At 54.2% G+C, this 25,397-nt stretch overlaps 1 protein-coding gene across 2 annotated transcripts in view; it reads right to left on the reverse strand.

The window, feature by feature from the left end:
• The window catches only part of TFE3 (transcription factor binding to IGHM enhancer 3), a 137,280-nt gene that overhangs the window by 26,028 nt on the left and 85,855 nt on the right, over positions 1-25,397 (reverse strand). For both annotated transcript variants that reach the window (XM_086940305.1, XM_086940306.1), the window contains exons 6-7: positions 8,059-8,176; positions 6,781-6,837 (exon numbers count right to left, since the gene is read on the reverse strand). In XM_086940305.1, the coding sequence (XP_086796431.1) occupies positions 6,781-6,837; positions 8,059-8,176 (175 nt within the window). The remainder of the gene's footprint in view (positions 1-6,780; positions 6,838-8,058; positions 8,177-25,397) is intronic.

Genomic DNA, 25,397 nt, shown 5'->3' on the forward strand with positions numbered 1-25,397 from the left:
GCACCACCATCCACCCAGGAGGTGAGCGGACCACTTGGCAAGTCAATGGGAGAAAGAGGTGTCGATGGCTCTCCCCCGCCAGGTACCGATCGCCCCAAATCTCCCCGGGCGCTGGCTCCACCCCCCTGCTGGGTGTCTGGACTCCTTCATCCCGGACCCCCCGACCTCCAAGTGCGAGGGTCCGGACATCAAAGGGCCCCAGCCCTATAACTGGGGGAGCTCCAGAGTAGGAAGGCAGTTGTATCTTGGAGTCGAGAGACGCAGAGAAGAACTCATCCTTGACGGGCTATTGGCGCTGCCGTAGCTCTGCCTTGCGAACTATCGTCCTGCCTGCTGGCGCTGCCGCAACCTTCGTAAACCTTCATCGTCGTCGGGACCTGCTGGCGTGGCCGCGGACCGTTTGTAACCACCATCCTCATCGGGACCTGCTGGCTCCGCCGCGGACCGTCGCTTCCTTCGTCCATCTCGGGACCTGCTGGCTCCGCCGCGGCCCGTCCACCTAGAACGCCGAGCTCGAGGATTGAGAGCTATTCCATCTATCGGTAACAAGACTGTCCCGCTACCCTTTTCCCAATCCAGAGACCAGAATCGAGGGGACCCCTGAGTCCAGACCTCCTTGTATCATCTCACCGTACCTAAAGAATTGCTTATAAAGTATCGTTAAACCTTAACCTGGTGTGGTGTCCGTCTGTGGGGGGGAAGTTACTTGTCTGTACGATCGCTGGAGACGGCTCTCCCCGGAGACCTCTCCCCTTATCCTCGGCCGACCCTCCCGGTCCGTCTAACATTGGTGGCCAGCGGCGCGATCCGAATCACCGCATAATCGTACAGAAAGTAGCTCACCCCACGACGAAATCACGATGACAACCAAAGAAAGCGGATCCACCGAGAAATTTCAGATGGAGAAATTGGACGAGTACAGCCATCGTGAATTAAAACAATTCTGCATCGAACTAGGTATCGCTACCACCGGCCTAAGTACCAAAGACGATTTCAAGCATGCCCTAGAGTCCTGGGCAGAAACCGGGGCCGTCGGAACCACCAACCAAAGCATCGCAGCAGTGGAAAAAAACACCACGACCCCCGAGGAGCAAAGAAAGGGTCTCTCGCAAGACGAGATCCAGGAACGAGAAAAAACACGACTACATGAGCTAGAAATGGCCCGGCTCAAAATGGATGTTGAACTTAAGTTGGCCGAACAAAAACTGAGCTTAGAGCACCTGCGTCTCCGAGAAGAAAGAGAGGAAAAACAGAGACAAAGGGAGCTCGAGGAAAAGAGACTGGCATATGAACACGAGCGCAAGTTAGCTGAGATAGACTTACGCAAGCAGAACAAAGAATTAGGAGTGCCCGAGCAACCCCCCACCCCAGGGACAACAGATAAGAAGGTACACATCCCCAAGGATGTCGTTCGAGAATACTTCCGAGAGGACGACATCCAGCAATGGTTCAAGGCCTACGAAATCGCTATGACCGCCCACCGGATCGATCGAAGCGACTGGGGAGCCGGTCTATGGGGGAGATTCCTCAATGAGGGCCGCGATGCCCTACTACAGCTCCCGGACCACCAGATGACCTCCTATGACCACATGAAAGCTGCCCTCCTCACCCGCTATGGGCTCACACCCGAGATGTACCGTCAGAGGTTCCGAGACTGCACCCGCATCCCGGGTACAACTTGGGTGGACTACGTGAACTATTTTAGCCGAGCCTTCGAGGGCTGGATCAAAGGAAGCAATGTCACAACTTACGAACAACTATTCAATCTCATGGTGTGGGAACACCTATCAAACAATTGCTTCATTGAGCTCCGGCAGCACCTCCTCGACAGCAAATTGACTGATCCACGGCAGCTCGCAGCCGAGGCTGACCGGTGGGAAATCACCAGAGTGGGCCGAAATGGATCCTATGAACAGAACCGGAACAACAACGGTCAGCACCGTCCCCGAGGAGGAGGAGGGGGCCAGGGACGAGGAAGAGACAACGCTCCGGTCGCCCCCGCTACCAGCTCCACCCCCCCGGCCAACCGGGGCAGCACCCCGGCGCGACCGGGATACAGAGCCAATGTCACGTGTCACCGATGCCAACGAGTCGGCCACTATGCAAACGACCCAAATTGCCCACAGTACCAGAGCCCAAGACCCCGCCAAGTGGCCGCTGCTGCCCTGGGGCAAGAACAGATCTCCGAGGAACAGGAAGAATATGAGCAAGAGCATCAAGAATGGGAGCCAGCCGCCATGGCTCTAGCATGCTTAGGGGGGAAAGACATGGTCCCGCGGGTCCCCCTACCCGCCAACACCCGGAAGTACAGCCAATGGGTGAGCATCAATGGACGCCAGGCTGAAGCTCTCCGTGACACCGGGGCCAGTGTAACAGCCGTCCGCTGTCACCTGGTGGCCCCAGAACAGTTCCTACCGAACATTCTCTGCCCTGTCCGTTCAGCCGATAACTCGGAAAGTCTGTGTCGGATGGCCTGCGTCCCTTTCGAATGGGGAGGGGTCTCCGGCATGTTGAAAGTGACGGTCCGGGATGATGCCCCCGTAGACTGCCTCCTGGGAAATGACCTTGAAAGCTCTCCGTGGGCAGCCGTAGAACGAAGAGAACACCTGGGGATGTTGGGCATCCCGGACTGGGCGTGCGTCACCACCCGGTCCATGGCCACCCGTGCCAATCCTCGACCGGAAGAACCCGAATGGCCGGCGCCTCCTCCCCCAGTCGCCCCAGTCGAAGACACCGACCGTGCCGTCCCCCCAGAACCAGCTCAACCTCCGGGCCTCGCTGGCCTCGACCAGTGGCATCAAGAGGGGGGGCCCACTCAGGAGCAGTTTCGACAAGAGCAGAAGACCTGTCCCTCCCTCGAGGGACTCCGCCAACAAGCCCTCGCCCAGAGCGCAGGGGATACCTCCGGAACACATTGGATTTACTGGGACAATGATCTGCTATACAGTGAGCAAAGGATCGCGGAGCTGGGGGCCAGCCGAGTGCTAGTGGTGCCCCTCCGTTTTAGAGACTTCCTGCTAAATCTGGCCCACGATGTCCCCCTGGCTGGGCACCTGGGTCAGGATAAAACCTACAGCCGCCTAGTAACCCACTTCTTCTGGCCCAAAATGAGGAATGATGTACTCCAGCATTGCCGATCTTGCCCCACGTGCCAAGCCAGTGGAAAGAGCGGCCGCAAACTAAAAGCCCCCCTGCAAACATTTCCCGTGGTCACCACCCCGTTCGAGAGGGTCGGGATAGACATTGTGGGGCCCCTGGACCCCCGTACAAGACAAGGACATCGGTTCATCCTGGTACTGGTGGACCACGCCACCCGCTACCCCGAGGCTGTTCCCCTGCGAACTGTGACAGCCCCGGTAGTCGGCCGGGCCCTGATGGGGATCTTCTCCCGTGTGGGCTTCCCCCGAGAAGTCGTCAGCGACAGAGGCACAAACTTTATCTCTAAGTATATGAAGTCCCTCTGGCAACAGTGTGGGGTCACCTACCGATTCACGACCCCCTATCACCCTCAAGGAAACGGACTCGTTGAGCGGTTCAACCGCACGCTCAAAGGGATGATTGGGGGGTTGGAAGAGCCCCTCCGTCGCCAGTGGGATGTGCTGCTGCCATGCCTCCTCTTCGCATATCGAGAGGTCCCCCAGAAGTCCCTCGGCTTCAGCCCCTTTGAATTATTGTATGGACACCCCGTACGGGGGCCCCTCAGTCTAGTCAAGGAAGGCTGGGAGATGCCCCCTCTAAAGAACCCTCCAGATGTCTTCAAATACCTCCTAACCCTCCGCAACCAGACCCGACGGTTCAGAGAGCTGGCAAAAGTAAACTTGGAGGCCAGTCAAGAGGACATGAAAAAGTGGTATGACCAAAATGCCTCCTCCATCGAATTTGAACCCGGACAACAGGTATGGGTGATGTCCCCCACCGAACCATGCGCCTTGCAAGACAGGTGGACGGGGCCCTTCAAAGTAGTCGAGCGCAAGGGTCCCGTCACCTATCTCATCGACATGGAATCTTCACGGAACCCCCTCCGCGTCCTCCACGCTAACAGACTGAAACCCCACTTTGTACGTTCAGAACTCAGCCTCCTGATGGCCACAGACAATGGAGCCGAAGGAGACTCCGAACCCCTCCCGGACCTCCTACGGACTCGGGAGAAAGATGGCTCTGTGGATGGGGTCCGACTCTCGGAGGCCCTCACCCTGGAACAACGCCAAGAATGTCGAGACCTTCTGTTGCAGTTCGCCGGCCTGTTCTCCCTCACCCCAGGTGTCACTTCCTGGTGTGTGCACGACGTGGACACGGGAGACAGCCCCCCTATCCGCCACCGGGCCTACCGCGTACCAGATCGGGTACGGGCCTGCATCCAGGAAGAAATAACCAAAATGCTCACGCTCGGGGTCATTGAGCCCTCAGACAGCCCCTGGGCCAGCCCAGTAGTACTGGTCCCCAAAGCAGCCCCCCCCGGCACCACACCGGAACTCCGGTTCTGCGTCGACTACCGGGGCTTGAATGCGGTCACCAAAACGGACGCACACCCCATCCCCCGGGCAGACGAGCTAATCGACCGCATGGGAGCTGCCCGCTACCTCAGTATTTTCGACCTGACGGCGGGCTATTGGCAGATCGGCCTCACACCCCGGGCCCAAGAACGGTCTGCATTTTCCACTCCTGATGGCCATTATCATTTCAAGGTTATGCCCTTCGGCATGAAAAATGCTCCAGCAACATTTCAGCGGCTCGTCAATCAGGTCTTGGCCGGGCTCGAAGGATTCAGCGCCGCCTACCTAGACGACATCGCTGTGTACAGCCACCATTGGTCCGACCACCTCCACCACCTCCAAGCGGTGCTACAGGCCCTTCAGCGAGCTGGCCTCACGATCAAGGCCAGCAAATGCCAAATTGGTCAGGGGTCCGTAACCTACCTCGGACACCAGGTGGGAAGCGGCCTAGTGGCCCCTCTGCAGCTCAAGATTGCCGCCATCCAGTCCTGGCAGCCCCCCATCACCCAGACCGAGGTACGTGCCTTTCTGGGACTCACGGGCTATTACAGACGGTTCGTGAAAGACTATGGTACCATAGTGGGGCCCCTCACAGAACTCACGTCCAAAAATCAACCCAAGAAGGTCAACTGGACCCCAGACTGTCAAACAGCCTTCGAACAACTGAAGGCCGCCATGTGCTCCGCCCCTGTGCTCCAGGCCCCCGACTACAGCCGGGAATTCGTCGTCCAGACGGATGCCTCCGACCACGGCGTTGGGGCGGTCCTGTCTCAATTGAACACCGAAGGCCTTGATCAGCCAGTGGCCTTCATCAGCAGGCGACTCCTACCTCGAGAACAACGCTGGAGCACCATCGAGAGGGAGGCCTTCGCTGTGGTATGGGCCCTCAAAAAGCTCCGGCCCTACCTCTTTGGCACACACTTCCGGGTGCAGACCGACCATCGACCCCTGCAGTGGCTGATGCAGATGCGGGGGGAGAACCCAAAACTACTACGTTGGTCCATCTCCCTACAAGGGATGGACTTCACTGTGGAACACCGGCCTGGGCCAGATCACGCCAACGCGGATGGCCTGTCCCGCTTTTTCCGCCTCGACGAGGAGAGTCCCCAAGAGGATGGGTGACTCACCCCGCCTTCAGCTGGGGGGGACGCATGTTGGACAGGCCACGTGAAGGGCCGCTCCCCCTCTGCCCGACCAGGCCCGAGCCCGGCCCCTCAAGTGTCACACACCACCACTTCACGTTTTCCGTCCCCTCCGGGACCCTTGCCTCTGAACATATCGACCTCGTGGGCCCGATCCACTACCGGCCCGCGCCCCCAGCCTGGGCGCCATCTTGGACCCTCCACCACGAGGCCGCGTGGCCCCCGATCAACCCCAACCCTGGGCCTGGCCAGGCCTCAGACATCCCGGCACCACCATCCACCCAGGAGGTGAGCGGACCACTTGGCAAGTCAATGGGAGAAAGAGGTGTCGATGGCTCTCCCCCGCCAGGTACCGATCGCCCCAAATCTCCCCGGGCGCTGGCTCCACCCCCCTGCTGGGTGTCTGGACTCCTTCATCCCGGACCCCCCGACCTCCAAGTGCGAGGGTCCGGACATCAAAGGGCCCCAGCCCTATAACTGGGGGAGCTCCAGAGTAGGAAGGCAGTTGTATCTTGGAGTCGAGAGACGCAGAGAAGAACTCATCCTTGACGGGCTATTGGCGCTGCCGTAGCTCTGCCTTGCGAACTATCGTCCTGCCTGCTGGCGCTGCCGCAACCTTCGTAAACCTTCATCGTCGTCGGGACCTGCTGGCGTGGCCGCGGACCGTTTGTAACCACCATCTTCATCGGGACCTGCTGGCTCCGCCGCGGACCGTCGCTTCCTTCGTCCATCTCGGGACCTGCTGGCTCCGCCGCGGCCCGTCCACCTAGAACGCCGAGCTCGAGGATTGAGAGCTATTCCATCTATCGGTAACAAGACTGTCCCGCTACCCTTTTCCCAATCCAGAGACCAGAATCGAGGGGACCCCTGAGTCCAGACCTCCTTGTATCATCTCACCGTACCTAAAGAATTGCTTATAAAGTATCGTTAAACCTTAACCTGGTGTGGTGTCCGTCTGTGGGGGGGAAGTTACTTGTCTGTACGATCGCTGGAGACGGCTCTCCCCGGAGACCTCTCCCCTTATCCTCGGCCGACCCTCCCGGTCCGTCTAACAGTAAGGGTGCCAGGGGGGATCGGACCCCAATAGTCACTATGTCGCATGGGTAAGGGTGTCCTTGTCAGAAGGGATCGGACCCCATACTCACTGAGGTTGTGGTTGTCCTTTTTCTGGCGTTCCTTCATCAGGACCTTGGTGTCTGGCTCTGAAAATGACAAAGTAACACAGCATGAGGAGTGGGTGTTAGGACCAGGACACTTCTGTCTCCCCCTCCCTCCCCTCACAAATTCAGGCCAATTCCGAGTGACATGTCCCACCGAGGACTCCTGACAGTCCTTTCCTCGCATTACCCAAAAACACCCTCACATTTATGGCGGTCTCTCTTAGCTGGATAGGGCTATCTAATGGCAACAGTTTCATACTCTACTTCCCTCTCACCTCTCGGAGGCGACCTTCATACCCATACTGGGGGTCAGACCCAGTTCCTTCCGTTACCTCTGAGTAGGGGCAAGTTGTCCAAACCACAGAGAGTGCCCTCTGCCTCCTGACATCTTATAGGTGTTCCCTGACCTACCAAGATTAAAAGTCCCTACCTACCACCTCTGCGTAGGGGTTCTTCTACCACCGCAATTAGTACTTCATATCCTTCAACTCTGGCTGGGGCTTACACTTTACACTACATGGGGTCATGATCCCTCTAACCTCTAGGGGGGTTCAGACATTGCTCCCTGTTCCATCTGAGTAAGGGGTCACCCTCCATACCAAGAGACATACCTTTGCCCTCTCAACCTTGAGTAGACACCCACATCAGAGGCCATGTCCTCCCCGGTACCCCGGATTCAGATGAAAGTCTGAAGCCGTAGGTCAGCTGCCTTATCCTATTCTTTTTCCATTTTCTTCTTGCATGTTCCGCTTTTTGACACATTCCGCTTTAGCGATGACTGGCAGAGACCACCAGGGTGTCACCCCCAATGGCTCCCCAAAACAGCCTTAAGCTGCTGTTAATAACATCCACTCCATCTCCTCCTCTAGATGGGCTACCTGCATTTACCTTCTCTTTGGTCTCCACCCCTTCCTAATAACATGCTTGCATTTACCTTTTATTTCTCTCCGACACCTGTACATTCGCACTCTTCCCAAATACCAGTACCAGCATTTCCAATGCTTCTATAAATGCCATTTAACATCCCTGCTATAGCAGTGTTTGAATTTTACCCCTACCCTCTTTCCTTTCCCCAACACCAGTCTTTCCATCTTCTTCTTGATACTAGGGCGCACACCGCTCTTCCCTCCACACTCTTCCATGGACATCAAGGATTGCATTTATCTTTCACCCAATGCTCCTACACGGCAGACCCTCTGCCGATGACCATATTGCAGTGCTTGCCAAAAACCACTGCCTACGTCATCAACGCATCGCGCTTACCGCCGTACTCCTTCTTGACATTGGGCAGGTCGGCCGGGCAGGAGTTGCTGATGGTGATGGCAGGCGCCGTCATTCCCTGTGCGTTGTAGACATCGAGGATATTCCCGGACACTGGTAGCTGGGGAGATAAGATAAATACGGTGAGTTGCCTAACACAGCGTTACTTTCCTCGCTTCTGAAAATCCCTTTGTTCAATGCAGCAACTGGCTGGCAAATGACATGGCAGCATGTGATCTGATACAAAGTGACACCTACAGCGGCTCACATGGGTCGGGATAGCAAGGTATCCGCTGTGGATGCAAGTGGAAAAAATTCTAACATAGCTTAATTGCTGGCGGCCATATTGGTAGTAAAAATGGCTGACCATCCTTTTTCTCTTAGGACAATGACTCTATAATTCTGCCTGTACTTATATTAATGTATTAATCAATCAATAAATACCAAGATGTATTTTCAACAGAACTGTCTGGATCTGTAGAGATGTGGACTGCGACCCCACTGTCCCTTCCCTAGTTCAACATGCCCCTTCTAGCATGGGAGACTGCTGAGCTTGGCAAGGCTGCCAGCAGCTCTTTGGCAATGAAAGTTCCTGCCTAGTGATGGGGTAGACTATAAAGCTGGCACCCACCTCACATAATTCCCAGCCTGCACTTTTTCTTTAAATCGACTTACGAAAGCCTTTGTTGGACTATACCTTGTTATTTGTAACTTTGCCTACTTCATAATGTAACGCAAAAAAAATTAAGTGAATTTGTATTGTAATTGTTCTTATGTAAAGCGCTCTGACACTCACCAGATCTAGTCCATGCTATTAAAAACTCCAAATAAATGAATAAAAGAAATGCATAGTATAGCACAGCAACTAGTCCCACCTGCAGGCTATTCCATCATATCACCTTTGGGGTACACTGATTAGGCAACAAGAGAAACCAGAAATTCTGGGCATAGCTTTAAATCTGAGTTGCTAAGGGGCTACACAAAAATACCTGCTCCCCCAGCTTGCCCCGCTCAGACCATGGCCACAGACCACGATGAAGCCTAGGGGCGGAAACATAGCGTACAAAGGGGCGTGTATCTGGCACATGTAAATTTAAAGACTCCGAAAATAAAGTAATTTTAATAGAAGCAGAGCGGGACCCTTTTCGGTTCTGATGTTTGCTGTAGCAGTGACACCCCAGGAACCGTGCACGAGAGCGCAGAACCGTGGCACGTGCAGACACTGAAGTGGGAGGTGAGACGCTTTAGACAATGAGGCCCAAGGACTTTGGATGTAATAGTGCACCTGGTTGGAAGGTCCATGGTGGTCAATGTGATGGGGCTCTTGGACTATGGGTGATCGAGTGACCCCAGAAAGAAACTTGTTGGTAGTGTAATTTTGCTCTATCACATCCTAGACGCTTGAGACTCTATCACCGATGAAGAAGGCATGGAGGGTGTAAGAGCAAGGCCAAGTTTCAAGAGGACAGGGTGGAAGGAACATCTCAAACAAAAGATACCTAGGGACTGGAACTGGTGTCAAGCATGATGCTTTAGGAATGTGTGTGAAGAAGCCCATGTGGCCTCCCTTCAGATCTCCATGAGGAGAATTTGCCTCAGGAAACCAACCAATGTCTTTGGGATGATGAGAACGGAATGTCAAGCCGCTCGTCCAAGGTCCATCGAGTAAAGAAGGGGGTCTCTTGGGTTAGGTTCTAACCTTCGAACTCCATCCGCACGTCTTAAAAGTGCCTTCTCACTATTGGTGAAATCACTTTCTTGGAGACTTGACTAGACTCCCTGTCCCACCTTCGTGTAACGAGGAAGGGTGACATCACCTTTGTGATGTTCAACGCCCCTTCGCCCTCCAGACGCTAACGAGGGAAATTATTCAACTGAGTGGTTACATAACCTAATTTGAGATCTTATGGCTGCCTTTGCTAACTTGCTTCCAGAGACTACGAACAGGTCAACACAAAAGACAAACTTGAAATGACATTACCATGTGCAGTCAGGAGATCCTGTCAGCAGACAGGAATGAGACAGCCGAGTGTTAGGCAAACAGAGAATGAAAGAGAGGCGGCGGCTTCGTGTTATAGTTACACAAAGCACCACTAACTGATCACCGGTTTAAAGTTGTGTTATGGTCTCAACTGATTGCAAATGTCTACAGCTCCTCTGGCATCCCCACAAGCAGCTGACCATCTAGTGACATTTTTCAGCATAAAAAATAGACTACCTGAGATCACATTTTCACATCTCAAAATGTGCACTGGTTGTTTGAGACAGTGGTCAGGACACAGCATCTAGCCTTTGTCTCCAAGGCAGAAAGTTTTTAGGACAAAAGGTTACCAGGTTTTTGGTGAACTTTGAGGGTCACTCCTTCCACCTGCACCCAAACCTAGCCCTCACTGACAATCAAAAGCATGGTTAGTCTGTCTTCCATGTTTACTGTTCTAGGCACGGATCCTACCACGAGAAGAAACACTGCAGCCGTAACACAGCAGCAGAAGAAATCAAAATGGCGGATGGCGCCTGGAAACTGCATTAACTGAGCGTGGCTTATGAAGACCCATCGGTCCACAGCCAACCAGGCAGTGGCATCAGAGAGCAGTCTTTGTTATTCTGGCCACTAGCCAAGAGAAAGGCGGAAGTGCCTCCTAAGCATGGGGGTCTGTACAGCTTGGCCCTTCGTGGGGTCTGGTGGAAGAAAACCCGAATATTGAAGAAAAGAAAGGGCTGTTAAAGATGCCTGTACATCAGCGCTCTTCCTGTTGAACTAGAACCACAGGTGACAGACGCCATGGTGTTATTCCCAATGGAGGCTTGGTGAACAGAAAATTGTGAGAAAAGCTGAATGTTGGAAACACCTCCAACTTTTGGCTTGTTACCCAGTTAGGTGGCCAGGTGGGTTTCATGAAATAGCCTTTTTACAAGCATTTTAATATTTATTCCTGGGCCCTGCCAAGTGGTGTGCAGATGCGGAAACCGGCTGAACTCTATGCTAGCCCAATCCAAGCCTGGTTCACTGAAGCCTGTGCTTGCCCAATCCAAGCCTGGTTGACTGAATCCTGTGCTTGCCCAATCCTAGCCTAGTTCACTGAATGAACCCTGTGCTTGCCCAATCCTAGCCTAGTTCACTGAATGAACCCTGTGCTTGCCCAATCCTAGCCTAGTTCACTGAATGAACCCTGTGCTTGCCCAATCCTAGCCTAGTTCACTGAATGAACCCTGTGCTTGCCCAATCCTAGCCTAGTTCACTGAATGAACCCTGTGCTTGCCCAATCCAAGCCTCAACCCTATGCTTGCCCAATCTATGCCTGATTAACTCAGCTGCAACAGCGCCTCTGCCGAATGCCAGGGCCACTTGTTATAATAAACGAGGCACTATATTGAAGCTCTAAATCACATTGAGTCTCTCCCACCTAAGCAACCTGACTTAGTAACATGCAGACCTCTATAGAAAGCAGTTTCCAAAATATAGTTTTTTTGAGTTTTTAGGAAACCAAACTCGTTGGTTGGCAGGCCAATGTTTCTGGCGGCCAAAAGAGTTGGATTTTTTTTTCTTAACAGCAACCGGTAGATCTCAAGATATCGGTACCAGAAGTCTGGGTGATCCACATGTGGCCTAAACATTTAGCTACACATGGTAGGAACTTGGATATAAATGTTTAATTTGATTTTATTCAACTTTTGAATTTCATTCAGCTGTATTTGACTGTGGCTTATTGAAAGAAATGACTTCATAAGCAGTCCAAGGCTTGACAGGTTTTGAACCCACTGACAGTCTTCTCTTCAAGGTGCCCCAGGGGCATTACCGTGGGTACCTCCAAGGGCATCCATGTTAAATTATTTCAGCTCTCTAGACTGCTCCAGGGCTAAACATGGTGATGAAATTCCAGGATATAACACTGAGCCACTGTCCCTATTCCGGAACAGGACAAACCAAACTGAACTGAACCAAAGTGGTTCCGAAAAGTGGGCCTTATAGCTCAAACCACCTTAAAAACAGACAATCTGGGACAATGTGACTGCAGTGCTTAAGGCTAGAAACTTCGGAGTTATCATTCTTTTCAATTCCCTGTGTGATCATTTCAAAGTGTTATTAATGGTTAGTTTATTTTTCAAAGTAATAGGTCTGGCTTGTGTTTACTGTTGACTGTCTACCTAGTGTTCACTGTGTCTCGGCGCGTGCACCACCTCTCGTGAGCTTTATTTCGCAGACCCATCACTCAGGCGTAATGCTGAGTAGAGGTTGCGTGTCAGCTTCACCTACGACATGCCTAGGTTGTCCCAATGACGCCAAGGATCATTGAAAAGACCAGACAGGGGTTATGTTATGTTATTACCATTTGTACAGCGCATAGACTGCCATACTAAGGCCTCTTAGAGCTATAGGCGCAGTTCCATGCGATTTTGAGGTTTCCATCGCTCACCAAAACGTAGGCCATCCTGTGACAATGTGTTTTTATGTGACATTCTTACTCGTGATGTTGGGCAAAGGATTCAGATGAAAAGGGTCCGACTGTGAGGCTTAGGATTGGTGGCCATATCGCTGCGGCTCTACGGTTGTGGTGTTAGACAAGGGCGGACGTAGGGTTTTACCACTGTTTACGCATTCCCTTGGTCGGTAACATGCCGGCTGCCTGGTGGTCAGAGGTAGCGCTGCCAGGGTGCAGAACCTGACCTGTGTCGAGATTTGTGTGGTTCTCTAAGGTGTTTTTGAAGGTGCCATAAGGAGGTCTCCTTACAAGTTACAGTTCTTGCTACTTCTCTGAAGCTCATCACAGATGTATGTGGTGTTATCAGTTGTGATTGTGAGGTATTGCTTAGGCCCTGGTGTAGTCAGCAGCAGTATGGCTGCCAAATATTCCGCACATCCGTGCTTTTTTAGGTGTTTGTAAATGTTGTGTTGGGTGTGTTTTCAGGTGTTAAAGTAGTGGGAATGTGTATTAAACTCGGTTGTGTTTCTGTGTGGTGTAGCTGGTTGACAGTGACAGGGGAAGGATGTGCTGAGTGTTTATTTGTGTTGCTGTCGCCGTGTTTGGTTCCTTGCTTGTGTGCACCACGTTCTTAGATGCGAGTGTGGTATGGGTGACAGTGGTATGGATTAGATGTCATCCATCTGCTGTGCTGTGTGTCGTGCAGCTGTTTGATTCGGTGTGTTCTGGTGCAGGTTTGTGCCTGAGAAATAAAAGAGGTGTTGAAACATCAAAGCAGCTGAATACAAGTCTCACCTGTGCAGTGTTAGATGAAGGATCGATGTCTGATGCACTGGTCTACAAGATGTTTCATTTTGTGCCGCCTCGTGCACAAAATAAAATTAACTGGGGCCCACCCAAGAAGGACAAGCATTTTCTCACATGTATCTATAAAATAGGAAGCTCTGAGACGTTTAAAAAGTCAATCATTTCAGGTATGTTCACTTATCCTTTTTTAAAAATGCATACTGTGCAGTCGTGGTCTGCACCCGGCACTTTAGATTAAGTGTGCGCCCCAGAGCAAACAGATACATTGCACCCAGTGGGTAATTTGGTCCCGGGAGGCAAACATCTGTCCCACCTCTTAGTTCGACAAGGATGCATTGGCATTTTCTGGCTCCTCCAGACACCGTGATGTTCTGGTGTCCCACAGATAGTGCTGCGAGGCCTGTGACATTATTCAAGCTCCTAATGTTCACTGGAAGCTTCTATTACCAGTTCTTACTGTGCAGCATAGCAAAATTACAGCGGCTAGACGCCCAAGCGCATTTATTGCACTTTTATACACTCTGGTGATATCACATCGATGTATTGTATTGAACAGTAGCATTTACATAGCGCCTTAAACCCCGGAGTGGTCCTCGAAGCTCTTCTGAGGGCGCTATGTTTGTTGTGCCTGGATGACAGAATATACACAGCACCAGTGCTTTAGATTTATACACAGAAGTGCAGGTGCTCACTATCCAAAGTAGTACCTGCTTGCTCCTGAGAGGTGCCGGTACTCTGACATTGAACGTATGGAAGCAGTGCAGAGAAGTGCAGGTACTCTCCGTTTCAAATTGAAGAAGTGCAGGTACTCAGTACCGGACAGCACCTGCCCATTTAAAGCAGTACCCTATGTTCCAGAAATTCGTGGTACAGTAAAACACATTCTCTGAAAAGCACTTTGCTGTTCCTTGGAGCTCAAATAGCTCTCTATATGTATGTAAGTATGTATGTATGTATGTATGTATGTATGTATGTATGTATGTATGTATGTATGTATGTATGCATGTATGTATGTGTGTGAAATATTTCACAACCCTAGCTATACATAGATCGCCGTACGGGGGAGGGGGACTACAGAAAAAAAAGAGGAAAGAGGGGTGTTGGGGGAAGTAGGCAGGGGTGAGACTTACAGGCAGGACCTTGCAGCAAGAACAAATGCCAGAAATAAGGAGACTATATTTTCAAACGCAAAAACCGGATCATTCCAACGACATAGAAGAAGGACAATAAGCACGGCCCTCTTTGACACAGACTACACAATAACGCAAACGCTAGACACTGTTACACACGTCACGTGGGACTTTCATACTAACAGCAATACATGTTGCACAAAAACCACATGCCCCATTGTTAGGAGGGAGGTCAGATGAGCCAGGGGGCTGCATTTGAAATGTTGTGACAAAGCCCCCCAGGGACCGGCATCTCTTTACCCAGAAGGGCTGCTCGCCATGCCACGCAGCATGCCAAGGCGTGCCCTGCCTTCGTGGGATGTGCCATTTCACACACTGGTGGTAAACGCACTTTTGTGACCTTCGAGCCAGGCGTGATGACGCCAGCACGCACTAGGAGGCGCCTGCAGGGGGCAGCTCAGGTCACTGGGCCTGTATTTTTGCTGTTCCCTCTGCCAGGCTCGCACCCTGCCCCCATTCCCTTGGTCGTCGCCATGATTTGTGCCAGAATGTGGAATTTAACATTTATCAGAGCAGTGGGGCTTTACTGTGTGGGCGATTCCCACATATAGGCCCAGCTCGCAATCTGCAGAAAACTGTAGGGGGGGGGGGGGGGGGGGGGGGGGGGCATGTACCCAAAAAACGGGGCAGTGCGGGCGAATCCGGAAAGTCTGGGCATCCAGGACGCTTCTTGCCACCCGGCCCCGTGGAGAGCCCAGAATATCGGGACTATTCACACATTCATTCTTGGACTCGTGAGCGCTTCGCGGATACTGACAGCCCCTGTTTTTTACTGGACGCATACATTTGGGCTTTAGCGCCCAATATCACACTAGAATCAGTATAGGCGCTGTGATCTAGACTGGGACGTGTCCCGTGCAACCCCCGCGATGCCACCCACCGCTCGCTGCCATCCTGCCCCCTCGTATCGGAAGTGGGCAGGTCTCCAGGGAGAGGCCTCCTCTCAGAGGGCGGCTGGGCAGAGTCAGTCACAACCCATTCAATGGTAGAAGGGAGAGCCCCTTCACCGGCTGCATCCGGGGACTCAGGACTGGGGAGGGCCACAGCCCGCACACAACCTACCAGTGCCTCCTTCAAGCTTGCAGCCTCCACTGGCCCCGCGCCTGGAGTTGCGTTCAGGGGGTTCATGCACCTGCTGCGGAGCTCAGCCTGCAGGGCGGGGAGTCAGAGCTTCCAGGCAGTTGCGTTCAGGGGGTTCGTGCACCTGCTGCGGAGCTCAGCCTGCAGGGCGGGGAGTCAGAGCTTCCAGGAGCGTCCGTGTGTCCTCTGGCCCCGCGCCTGGAGTTGCGTTCAGGGGGTTCATGCACCTGCTGCGGAGCTCAGCCTGCAGGGCGGGGAGTCAGAGCTTCCAGGTGGGTCCGTGTGTCCTCTTGCGCAGTCCGCCGGTCTGGGCTTTTGCACCAACAGCTCTTTCCATTCTGGGGCTTTTCGTTTCGGTTTGCAGTCCCATCATGCAGGCGCGGCTGGCTGAAAACCCAGGACGGGCAGCAGGGGCCACACACGACCAGGGCGGCTTGATGTAGGAATATCTGCACTCCCTACCCAGGCCAGACCTCACCCTCCCCTCCATCCTGCCAGGGTACCACCACCCTCTACCCTTCCCCTGGCTGCTTGGCTCTCACATCCCGCATTCCTCGCCCTCGCCTCCCACCCGTTCACTCTCACCCACCTTTGCACCCTTACCCTCCCGCCCAGCTCTCCGGCCCTCCCACCCCGATACCTCTCACCCACCTTTGCACCCTTGCACTCCCAGCTCGCAGGCCCTCCCACCCGTTCACCCTCACCCACCTTTGCACCCTTGCCCTCCCAGCTCGCAGGCCCTCCCACCCGTTCACTCTCACCCACCTTTTCACCCTTACCCTCCCGCCCAGCTCTCAGGCCCTCCCCCCGTTCACTCTCACCCACCTTTGCTCCCGGCCCTCTGCTCCACCGCTCCCTGTGGCCTCGCTCTGTCCTCTCTGAATCCCTCTCTTGCCCCACCTTTCCCGGCACTTCCGCCCCCCCCCCACCCCCCAACCCTCACCCCCGGGCCCGCAACCGAAGGAAGAAGTGGAACCGGCCTTATCACAGCCGAGGCCCGCGGTGAGTAAGGAACCGCGCGGTGAGTCAGTGGAGAGGAGGGAAGTGTCTGCTCCGCTCATTGCAACACCAGGGTGTGCGGAGGTGCACTGGGGGAGCGGCGCAGAGGTGCACTGGTGGAGCTGAGCAGAGCTGCCCTGGGGGAGCTGGGCAGAGCTGCACTGGGGGAGCTGTGCGGAGGTGCACTGGGGGAGCTGTGGTGCACTGGGGGAGCTGTGCAGAGGTGCACTGGGGGAGCTGAGCAGAGGTGCACTGGGGGAGCTGAGCAGAGCTGCACTGGGGGAGCTGTGCGGAGGTGCACTGGGGGAGCTGTGGTGCACTGGGGGAGCTGAGCAGAGGTGCACTGGGGGAGTTGAGCAGAGGTGCACTTGCGGAGCGGTGCAGAGGTGCACTGGGGGAGCTGAGCAGAGGTGCACTGGCGGAGCGGTGCAGAGGTGCAGTGGCGGAGCGGTGCAGAGGTGCAGTGGCGGAGCGGTGCAGAGGTGCACTGGGGGAGCTGAGCAGAGATGCACTGGCGGAGCGGTGCAGAGGTGCACTGGCGGAGCGGTGCAGAGGTGCACTGGCGGAGTGGTGCAGAGGTGCACTGGGGTGTCATGACCTGACAAGCGAGAAGCAACAACACGACATGGGGGAGCTGAGCAGAGGTGCACTGGCGGAGCGGTGCATTGGCGGAGCGGTGCGTGCAGTGGCGGAGCGGTGCAGAGGTGCACTGGCGGAGCGGTGCAGAGGTGCACTGGCGGAGCGGTGCAGAGGTGCAGTGGCGGAGCTGTGCAGAGGTGCACTGGCGGAGCGGTGCAGAGGTGCAGTGGCGGAGCGGTGCAGAGGTGCACTGGGGGAGCGGTGCAGAGGTGCACTGGGGGAGCGGTGCAGAGGTGCACTGGTGGAGCTGAGCAGAGCTGCCCTGGGGGAGCTGAGCAGAGGTGCACTGGCGGAGCGGTGCAGAGGTGCAGTGGCGGAGCGATGCAGAGGTGCACTGGGGGAGCTGAGCAGAGATGCACTGGCGGAGCGGTGCAGAGGTGCACTGGCGGAGCGGTGCAGAGGTGCACTGGCGGAGCGGTGCAGAGGTGCACTGGGGTGTCATGACCTGACAAGCGAGAAGCAACAACACGACATGGGGGAGCTGAGCAGAGGTGCACTGGCGGAGCGGTGCATTGGCGGAGCGGTGCGTGCAGTGGTGGAGCGGTGCAGAGGTGCACTGGCGGAGCGGTGCAGAGGTGCACTGGCGGAGCGTTGCAGAGGTGCACTGGCGGAGCGGTGCAGAGGTGCAGTGCCGGAGCTGTGCAGAGGTGCACTGGCGGAGCGGTGCAGAGGTGCAGTGGCGGAGCGGAGCAGAGGTGCACTAGGGGAGCGGTGCAGAGGTGCACTGGCGGAGCGGTGCAAAGGTGCACTGGGGGAGCGGTGCAGAGGTGCACTGGGGGAGCGGTGCAGAGGTGCACTGGTGGAGCTGAGCAGAGCTGCCCTGGGGGAGCTGAGCAGAGCTGCCCTGGGGGAGCTGTGCACAGGTGCACTGGGGGAGTTGAGCAGAGCTGCCCTGGGGGAGCTGAGCAGAGCTGCACTGGGGGAGCTGTGCGGAGGTGCACTGGGGGAGCTGTGGTGCACTGGGGGAGCTGTGCAGAGGTGCACTGGAGGAGCTGAGCAGAGGTGCACTGGGGGAGCTGAGCAGAGGTGCACTGGCGGAGCGGTGCAGAGGTGCACTGGGGGAGCTGAGCAGAGGTGCACTGGCGGAGCGGTGCAGTGGCGGAGCGGTGCAGAGGTGCACTGGGGGAGCTGAGCAGAGGTGCACTGGCGGAGCAGTGCAGAGGTGCACTGGTGGAGCGGTGCAGAGGTGCACTGGGGTGTCATGACCTGACAAGCGAGAAGCAACAACACGACATGGGGGAGCTGAGCAGAGGTGCAGTGGCGGAGCGGTGCAGTGGCGGAGCGGTGCGTGCAGTGGCGGAGCGGTGCAGAGGTGCACTGGCGGAGCGGTGCAGAGGTGCACTGGCGGAGCGGTGCAGAGGTGCACTGGCGGAGCGGTGCAGAGGTGCAGTGGCGGAGCGGTGCAGAGGCGGAGCGGTGCAGAGGTGCACTGGCGGAGCTGAGCAGAGGTGCACTGGGGGAGCGGTGCAGAGGTGCACTGGCAGAGCTGTGCAGAGGTGCACTGGGGGGGCTGAGCAGAGGTGCACTGGCGGAGCTGTGCAGAAGTGCACTGGGGGCTGTGCAGAGGTGCACTGGGGGAGCTGAGCAGAGGTGCACTGGGGGAGGGGTGCAGAGGTGCACTGGCGAAGCTGTGCAGAGGTGCACTGGCGGAGCTGTGAGCTGTAGGAACAGAGGGAGTTACAAGCCCGGACTGAGGTCCCCCTGGTGAGCTGCGCGCGCTCCCAGGAAGGATTACGGGGCGCCCCCGCCTAGGTCCCTACGCCCCATTCCCAGTCTTTTCCAGTTCTCACCTCACATTAGGGGCCCGCACGGCCCGGGGGTCTGCAGCTCCGGAGCTTGGGGTGCAGGCAGCCCAAGCGGTGGGGTGTGGCACCGGGAGGAAGCCTCAGGCAGCACTGGGGGAGGTGCACTGGGCCCGCGCCGCCCCCTCCCCTCCAAATACCGGCCCCTCATTCTCGACACCGTGTCAAAATCCGCGAGGGAGAGCTGGTGCCGCATGAGGTCAGAGCAGGCAGGGCGCAGGCAGACAGAGCAGGCAGGACACAGACAGACAGAGGAGGTAGGGCACAGACATTCATGGCCCATGCTGGAAGGGCACAGGCAGACAGCGCCGGCAGGGCACAGGGCGGCAGAAGGGAGGTCAGAGCAGACGGGGCACAAGGAAACAGCAGGAGGGGCACAGGGTGGCAGAGCAGGCAAGGCACAGGAAGGCAGAGAAGGCAGGGCATAGGTAGGCAAGACAGCAGTAGGGCTGGGCATAGACAGACAGCAGGTAGCTCACAGGATAGAGCAGGGAGGCCACAGGCAGGTAGGATGCATGTCACAGTCATGTAGGGTACAGGAATGCAGGCAGGTAGACAGTTCACAGGATAGAGGATGCAGGGCACAGGCAGGGCAAGCAGGCCTAAGTGAAGCAGCAGACACAGCACTTCCCCACAGTCCTGCGGTGAGCAGACTCTCCTCCCGGCGCCGGCAGGCGGCGGGGGCCCTTCGCAGAGCCCCGTGGGAGTCTCCCTGTTGCGACACCCCGGGCTTATCACTGACAGGAACCTTGTCACCCCCTCTCAATCTCTTCAACGGTCCCCTTTCCTGGAACCTCCCTCCCGCCACCCCCACCCCACCATCTCCAGAGAGGACATGAATGAAGTGAGAACACGACGAGCAGGGGGGTGGGGGGGGGGCGCCCAGAGAGGGGCCTCGCAGCGCTTCACCCGCTCCAGTATCTAAACCCCATCGATGGCTGCGCCCTAAAGGCGTTTACACACCCTAACCAGTTACCCTGATAGAGAAACCCTTGGCTCGCACCATAAGCTCCTCGACACCACCCTCCACTGGAGGGGGAGCTGTCAGGGGGGCTAATAAAAGTTTTTTTGCGGGGCTAATCCTTCCAACAGTAGGCAGAGTGGAGATGGTCTTTTAAACACCTGTAAAGTGCTCTGGTGCCCACCGCAGCCCAAAAACGGTGTGTGTCTGTGCCCAGGAAGCTGTCTCAGTCCGGGCTGACACACACGACCGGGAAGGGGGGGGGGGTGAAGCCCTTTGAACCCAAGGGGTTCCTTTCCTTTTAAGTCTCATGTTAATCTTTGTAATGTTCTAGTGTGTAACACTTTTCTCTTGTAACGTAACTAGTTCTATTGTACAGCGCTCTGACACCTTCGGGTAATGTCCGCACTTTATAACAAGCGCATCAGCAGGCGAGCCCTAAAAATGCACTAAATAAAATAAATACATAAATAAAATAAAATGGGCGTTGCACGCCTGGCTCTTATTTCCATAAAACCCCAGAGTTCCAGGCACAGAAGATCTACCTCAGTTCAGAAAGAGCGCACATGCGATGTTTCAGCATTTAACCCCTTCTATGCTGATGACGGCCCCCAGCCGTCATGCATCACGGTGGGCGTGTGCTGACGACGGCTGGAGGCCGTCATGAACCCGCCCACTCGCAATTCTGCCGCACAGGCGCAGAATCGCGTCCGCGCCCAAAGGTTTAAAATAATGCACGCGGGTTTCAAACAATGTGCAGTTAACGGCAGAATAATACACAACATGTGAAGCTGGAAGGGCTGTACTCCGCAAAACGGTGATTTAATTCCACTTCCGGTCACTGTAATAGAGAAGGGACTCCCAAATCTATGTCAAGAGGCGGAGGCTCGGATTATGCTTCTCTTCCTTTACTGCAAAACACAACAGCCAATGAACAAATAAAAAACAGAACTACATTTCCCATAACGCCATTTTCCTCGTCACATGGTGTGGTGCAGCAGCAGCCAGGGTGACTGATTCCGGATCCTGGGGGCTCACGGTTCGATCCCTGGCGGCAGATTAGCCCAGCACCATGTGACTCTGGGCAATAGCTCGCTCAATCTTCCCGACGGCCCCCAGCGCCTTGACACCTTCGGGTAATTGTTCACGCTTTACAAATACTGGACATTTACATTTACACCAATCATATGTTCTAAGCAGTAAATAATCAGTCCACTATTTTAACTCCTCTAACTTTGCTGCTGCGGAGCAGAGATAAGTAGCTGTTATTTTTCTTGTAGGATAGACGTGTAGGTCTGACCCGTCATGTTGACATTTGCTGTATTTATTGATTGCCTTGATTGTACTGTGGTGTCCTCCCTATAGGCACGAGCACGCTCGCCGAGAAGAGCCGCCGGCCAACCGGCTCCTGACTGGTGGAGCAGGCCGTGCTCGCAGTCCTCTTTTGATTGCCATGGCCCCGCGAGTTCCAGTGCGCAGTTTAAACGCTTTAAGTAGGGGCTCAGTTGCAGTCAGCCGTGACCGCTGCAGGTAAGAACGATGGAGCCGGCTGGGGGCTGGGGGGATTTCGAGAGACGAGCACAAGGGAAAATAAATAAATAAATAATATTCATTCATGGTCGTCTTGCAGGTAAGAGCGGTGGTGCCGGCTGGGTGGGCTGAATTTCGAGAGACGACCACAAGGAAAATTAAAGAAATAATTAATATTCCCTCGTGGTCGTCTTGAAGGTAAGATCCTTGGTGCTGGCTGGGGGGGGGGGGGGGGGGGGGGGATTTTGAGAGACCACCACAAGGAAAATGAAATAAATAATTAATATTCCCTCATGGTCATCTTGCAGGTAAGAGCGGTGGTGCCGGCTGGGGGGGGGGTTTCGAAGAGACGACCACAAGGAAAATTAAATAAATAATTCATATTCCCTCATGGTCGTCTCTCAAAATCCTCCCCAGCCAGCCCCACTGCTCTTACCTGCAGCGGCCGCAAGTTTGAATCCCAGTAAGGCCTTCAGCCTTCCATCCAACAAGCCTGGTGCACAGAGTGCACGTGGGGAGAGGAGTTGGCCTAACGGCTAGGGTGGTCGACCTCGAATCTGGAGAACTGGGTTCGAGTCTCGGCAACGACGCTGAATATCCTGTGATTCTGGGCAAATCACTTACTCTCCCCGTGCCTAACAAAAATGAATGTGTCTTCATGTAATGCAACTGGTGCTCATGTAAAGCGCTCTGATACCCGATTCGGGTCAAGTTCGCGCTATATAAAACACAGTAAAAAAATTACATTTGGTAACATTATCACAAGTTATATACAACGCTTAGACACGGGGGAAGTGTGCTATGAAGCACTATGTAACTTATTCTACGGTGTTCTCTTGATGGTGGGGAGATCGGGGGAGCACTGGAGACAATGCTTAGCAGAGTTGGCTAACAAAGCGGGTACGTTTGATGCCAAACTACTCTCTTCTCACCAGAGGAAGAAACGCTTCTTGTCACCTTTTCTTTCACTTTGAACTTTGAGGAAGTTGCTTAGGTTTGTGTTTTCTGAAGTTACACATTTACGGAGATAGTAGGGTTGAAAAAGCACAAAGTTATGCAAGTCCATCATTGTAAACATTCTGGAATGTGGTTGCTCAGTGTCATTCTGTTGCACCAGTCTTTGGTGCAGGTTCTGTGGCAGACTTCCTTCTTACTCCATAATGCAGGTCCTGGAGGTCTTCCTCCCCCTCCCCAGTGCAGACCCCACGGCATCACCCCACGGTTGCTCCTTGGTGCAGTTTCTGTGGCAGGCTTCCTTCTTATTCCATAGTGCAGGTCCTGGGGGATTCCTGGCCCTCCCCCAGTGCAGGCCCTGCAGCATCTTCCCGCGCTTGCTCCTGGGTGCAGTTTCTGTGGCAGGCTTCCTTCTTATTCCATAGTGCAGGTCTAGGGGTCGTCCTGCCCCTCCCCCAGTGCAGGCCCTGCAGCATCTTCCCGCGCTTGCTCCTGGGTGCAGTTTCTGTGGCAGGCTTCCTTCGTACTCCAGCGTGCAGGTCTAGGGTCTTCCTGCCCCTCCCCCAGCGTAGGCCCCGTGGCATCTTCCCGCGCTTGCTCCTGGGTGCAGTTTTTGTGGCAGGCTTCCTTCTTACTCCATAGTGCAGGTCTAGGGGTCTTCCTGCCCCTCCTCCAGGGCAGGCCAGCAACATCTTCCCATGATCGCGCCTGGGTGCAGTTTTCTGTGGCAGGCTTTTTCCTTATTCCAGAGTCCAGGTCCAGGGGTCTTCCTATCCCTCTCCCAGTGCAGGTCCCTCGGGGTCCTCCCGTCCTATTGCATGTCCCACTGTGTCTTTCTGTCTGCCCCGGTGTGTTTTGCTCCCTTGCAGGTCCTGCGGTGTCCTGTCTGCTCCTGTCCCACACCCCGGGGCAGATCATGTTGCTTCCTCCTGCCTCGGTGCGGGTCCTGCCGAACTCGGCGCTGATCCTCCATGCAGGTTCTACTCCTTCCTGGTCATCTCACCCCACACCTGGTGAAGGTCTCGCGATGGTCGTGAAGTGATGGGGGATTATTATAAAGGGCTCTGCTCCCTCTCCTGACAGACAGATCTTATGTTATAAGGTATTTATTTAGCAGTCACGCACCTGATAAGGTTTTTTGGAGCACAAATGAGGGGGCTCGAGAGACAACCCCTTTTAAAAAGGACAGAAATGTCCGGTATGGCAACAGAAAAATATCTTGATGGTCTGTAATACATCTAAAACATGCAAGGCTCTGATTGCGACTTAGGAAACAAGCATTTGCAATGCAATCGGTCTCGCCTTTGGGACCTTATATGTATTTAGCTATGCAGTACATTAGCCTGGGTGCTGAAACATCTACTGTTCTTTAACATGGAGGGAAAGTAAGCACCAAACTGCGTGACACGCCTGGTATGGGAACACATGGAGAGAAATATTGCCTTTCACCAGGAAATGGTATAGTCCAAAGCTCTGTTTTTAATATAAAACCAGGGCCTTTGGTGGTCGTATCACTGAAAATACAAGATTTGAAAGAAATATCGTCTACGGGGTGCTCATGGAAGACTATTTCTATGGACTGTAATCTAGAGAATGCTAAAGTGATTTTGGTATTTTATTGACCACTGCTGGTCATTTTCTATCAAGAAAGTTAAATAGAGACAGTTGCCAGAAAAATTAAAAAAAGAAAGTCCCTCATCAGAAAGCAATTCTGGTGTTTTACTGACCTCTGCTGGTCGTTTTCTATCAAGACAGTTAAATAGAGGCAGTTGAACAGAAAAAAAAGTCCCTAAGCGGAAGCAGACAAGTCCTAGGGCTGATCTCCAGGGCCCAAAAAGTACAAACACATATAAGTATCTAATAAGTATATACTAAAGTATATACAAGAGGTCTTGAATGTTCAACCTAAAAAGGCTGTACAATGGTTGCACTTTCAAGCTAGACCTAAAAAAACATTTAGACAAACAATATAAATTATCTAGTGATTAAAGAGACTATAATAGCATTACAGTGCCATCTGTGCGCCCCTGAAACTTCAAGCTTAGGCAGATGGATAAATAAAATAATCACAGTTGTGTTGAGGGTAAAAACTTTTTTGTGGAAGCAGACAACTTCTGCCCAATTACAATGTACTTCTGGCTCCGAACACGTGGGCGGAGCCAAACTCCCTCTCTGTTGTTTTCACATAATCTTCAGGCCACAGCTGTGCTGTCAAGCAAGAGCATAAAAAGAAGTTTTGGCCGCAAAGCTTCCATATCAAGCGGTCAGTGATGAAGAAAGGGTGCAGGGGTTCGAGAGCTGGTTGCCCTCACAATGGTGGGGCGTTAATAGGTTTCCCAGTTGGGAGAGGGGTACTGCGTGCTGGGTAAAGGTTTCGGCCTCCCAAAACAGTCGACCTTTTGTGTCGTACTGGGTGGATGTCGACGTGCCTTATATAAACTCCGATTAGTGACGCCCCAAAACGTTATTTAAGATGCAGTTCCGACCGCAGCCTCTAGATGGCAGCATGCGAATCTGGAAAGGGTTAGACACGTATTAAAACAGAAAATCAAATCTCAACAAGAGCAGAGGCATGAAAACGTTTTAATGCGGCGCTAAAATCATTGCCTGCCCCTCACCCCGATTAAAAAAGTACGTTTTCACAATAGTTCTATATAAAATTGCCAATGGTCCATTACAGAGCGGGTGCTCTGGTTTATTTTTTAGTAAAAACAAAGCACTGCTCTCTGCGTTTCGATTCTTTTGGACAGTGCCTGGCGCCCCCTTAGATCAATTAAGACCCCCATGTGGCGGAAATCCGGCGCCCAGAGACGCGCATGCGCAGTTGTGTGTGGAGCTGAGGACGAATGTTGGCCCTCCTCAAGCCTTAGGTTCTGCCTACTAAAGGCAGACTCACTGCCTGCTAAAACTAATCTGTGCTACTGTGGAACGGCAGTGGGGAGCAAGCTACAAACAGTCT

This window comes from Lissotriton vulgaris, chromosome 10, assembly GCF_964263255.1.
Source record: "Lissotriton vulgaris chromosome 10, aLisVul1.2, whole genome shotgun sequence".
Classification (NCBI taxonomy): domain Eukaryota; kingdom Metazoa; phylum Chordata; class Amphibia; order Caudata; family Salamandridae; genus Lissotriton; species Lissotriton vulgaris.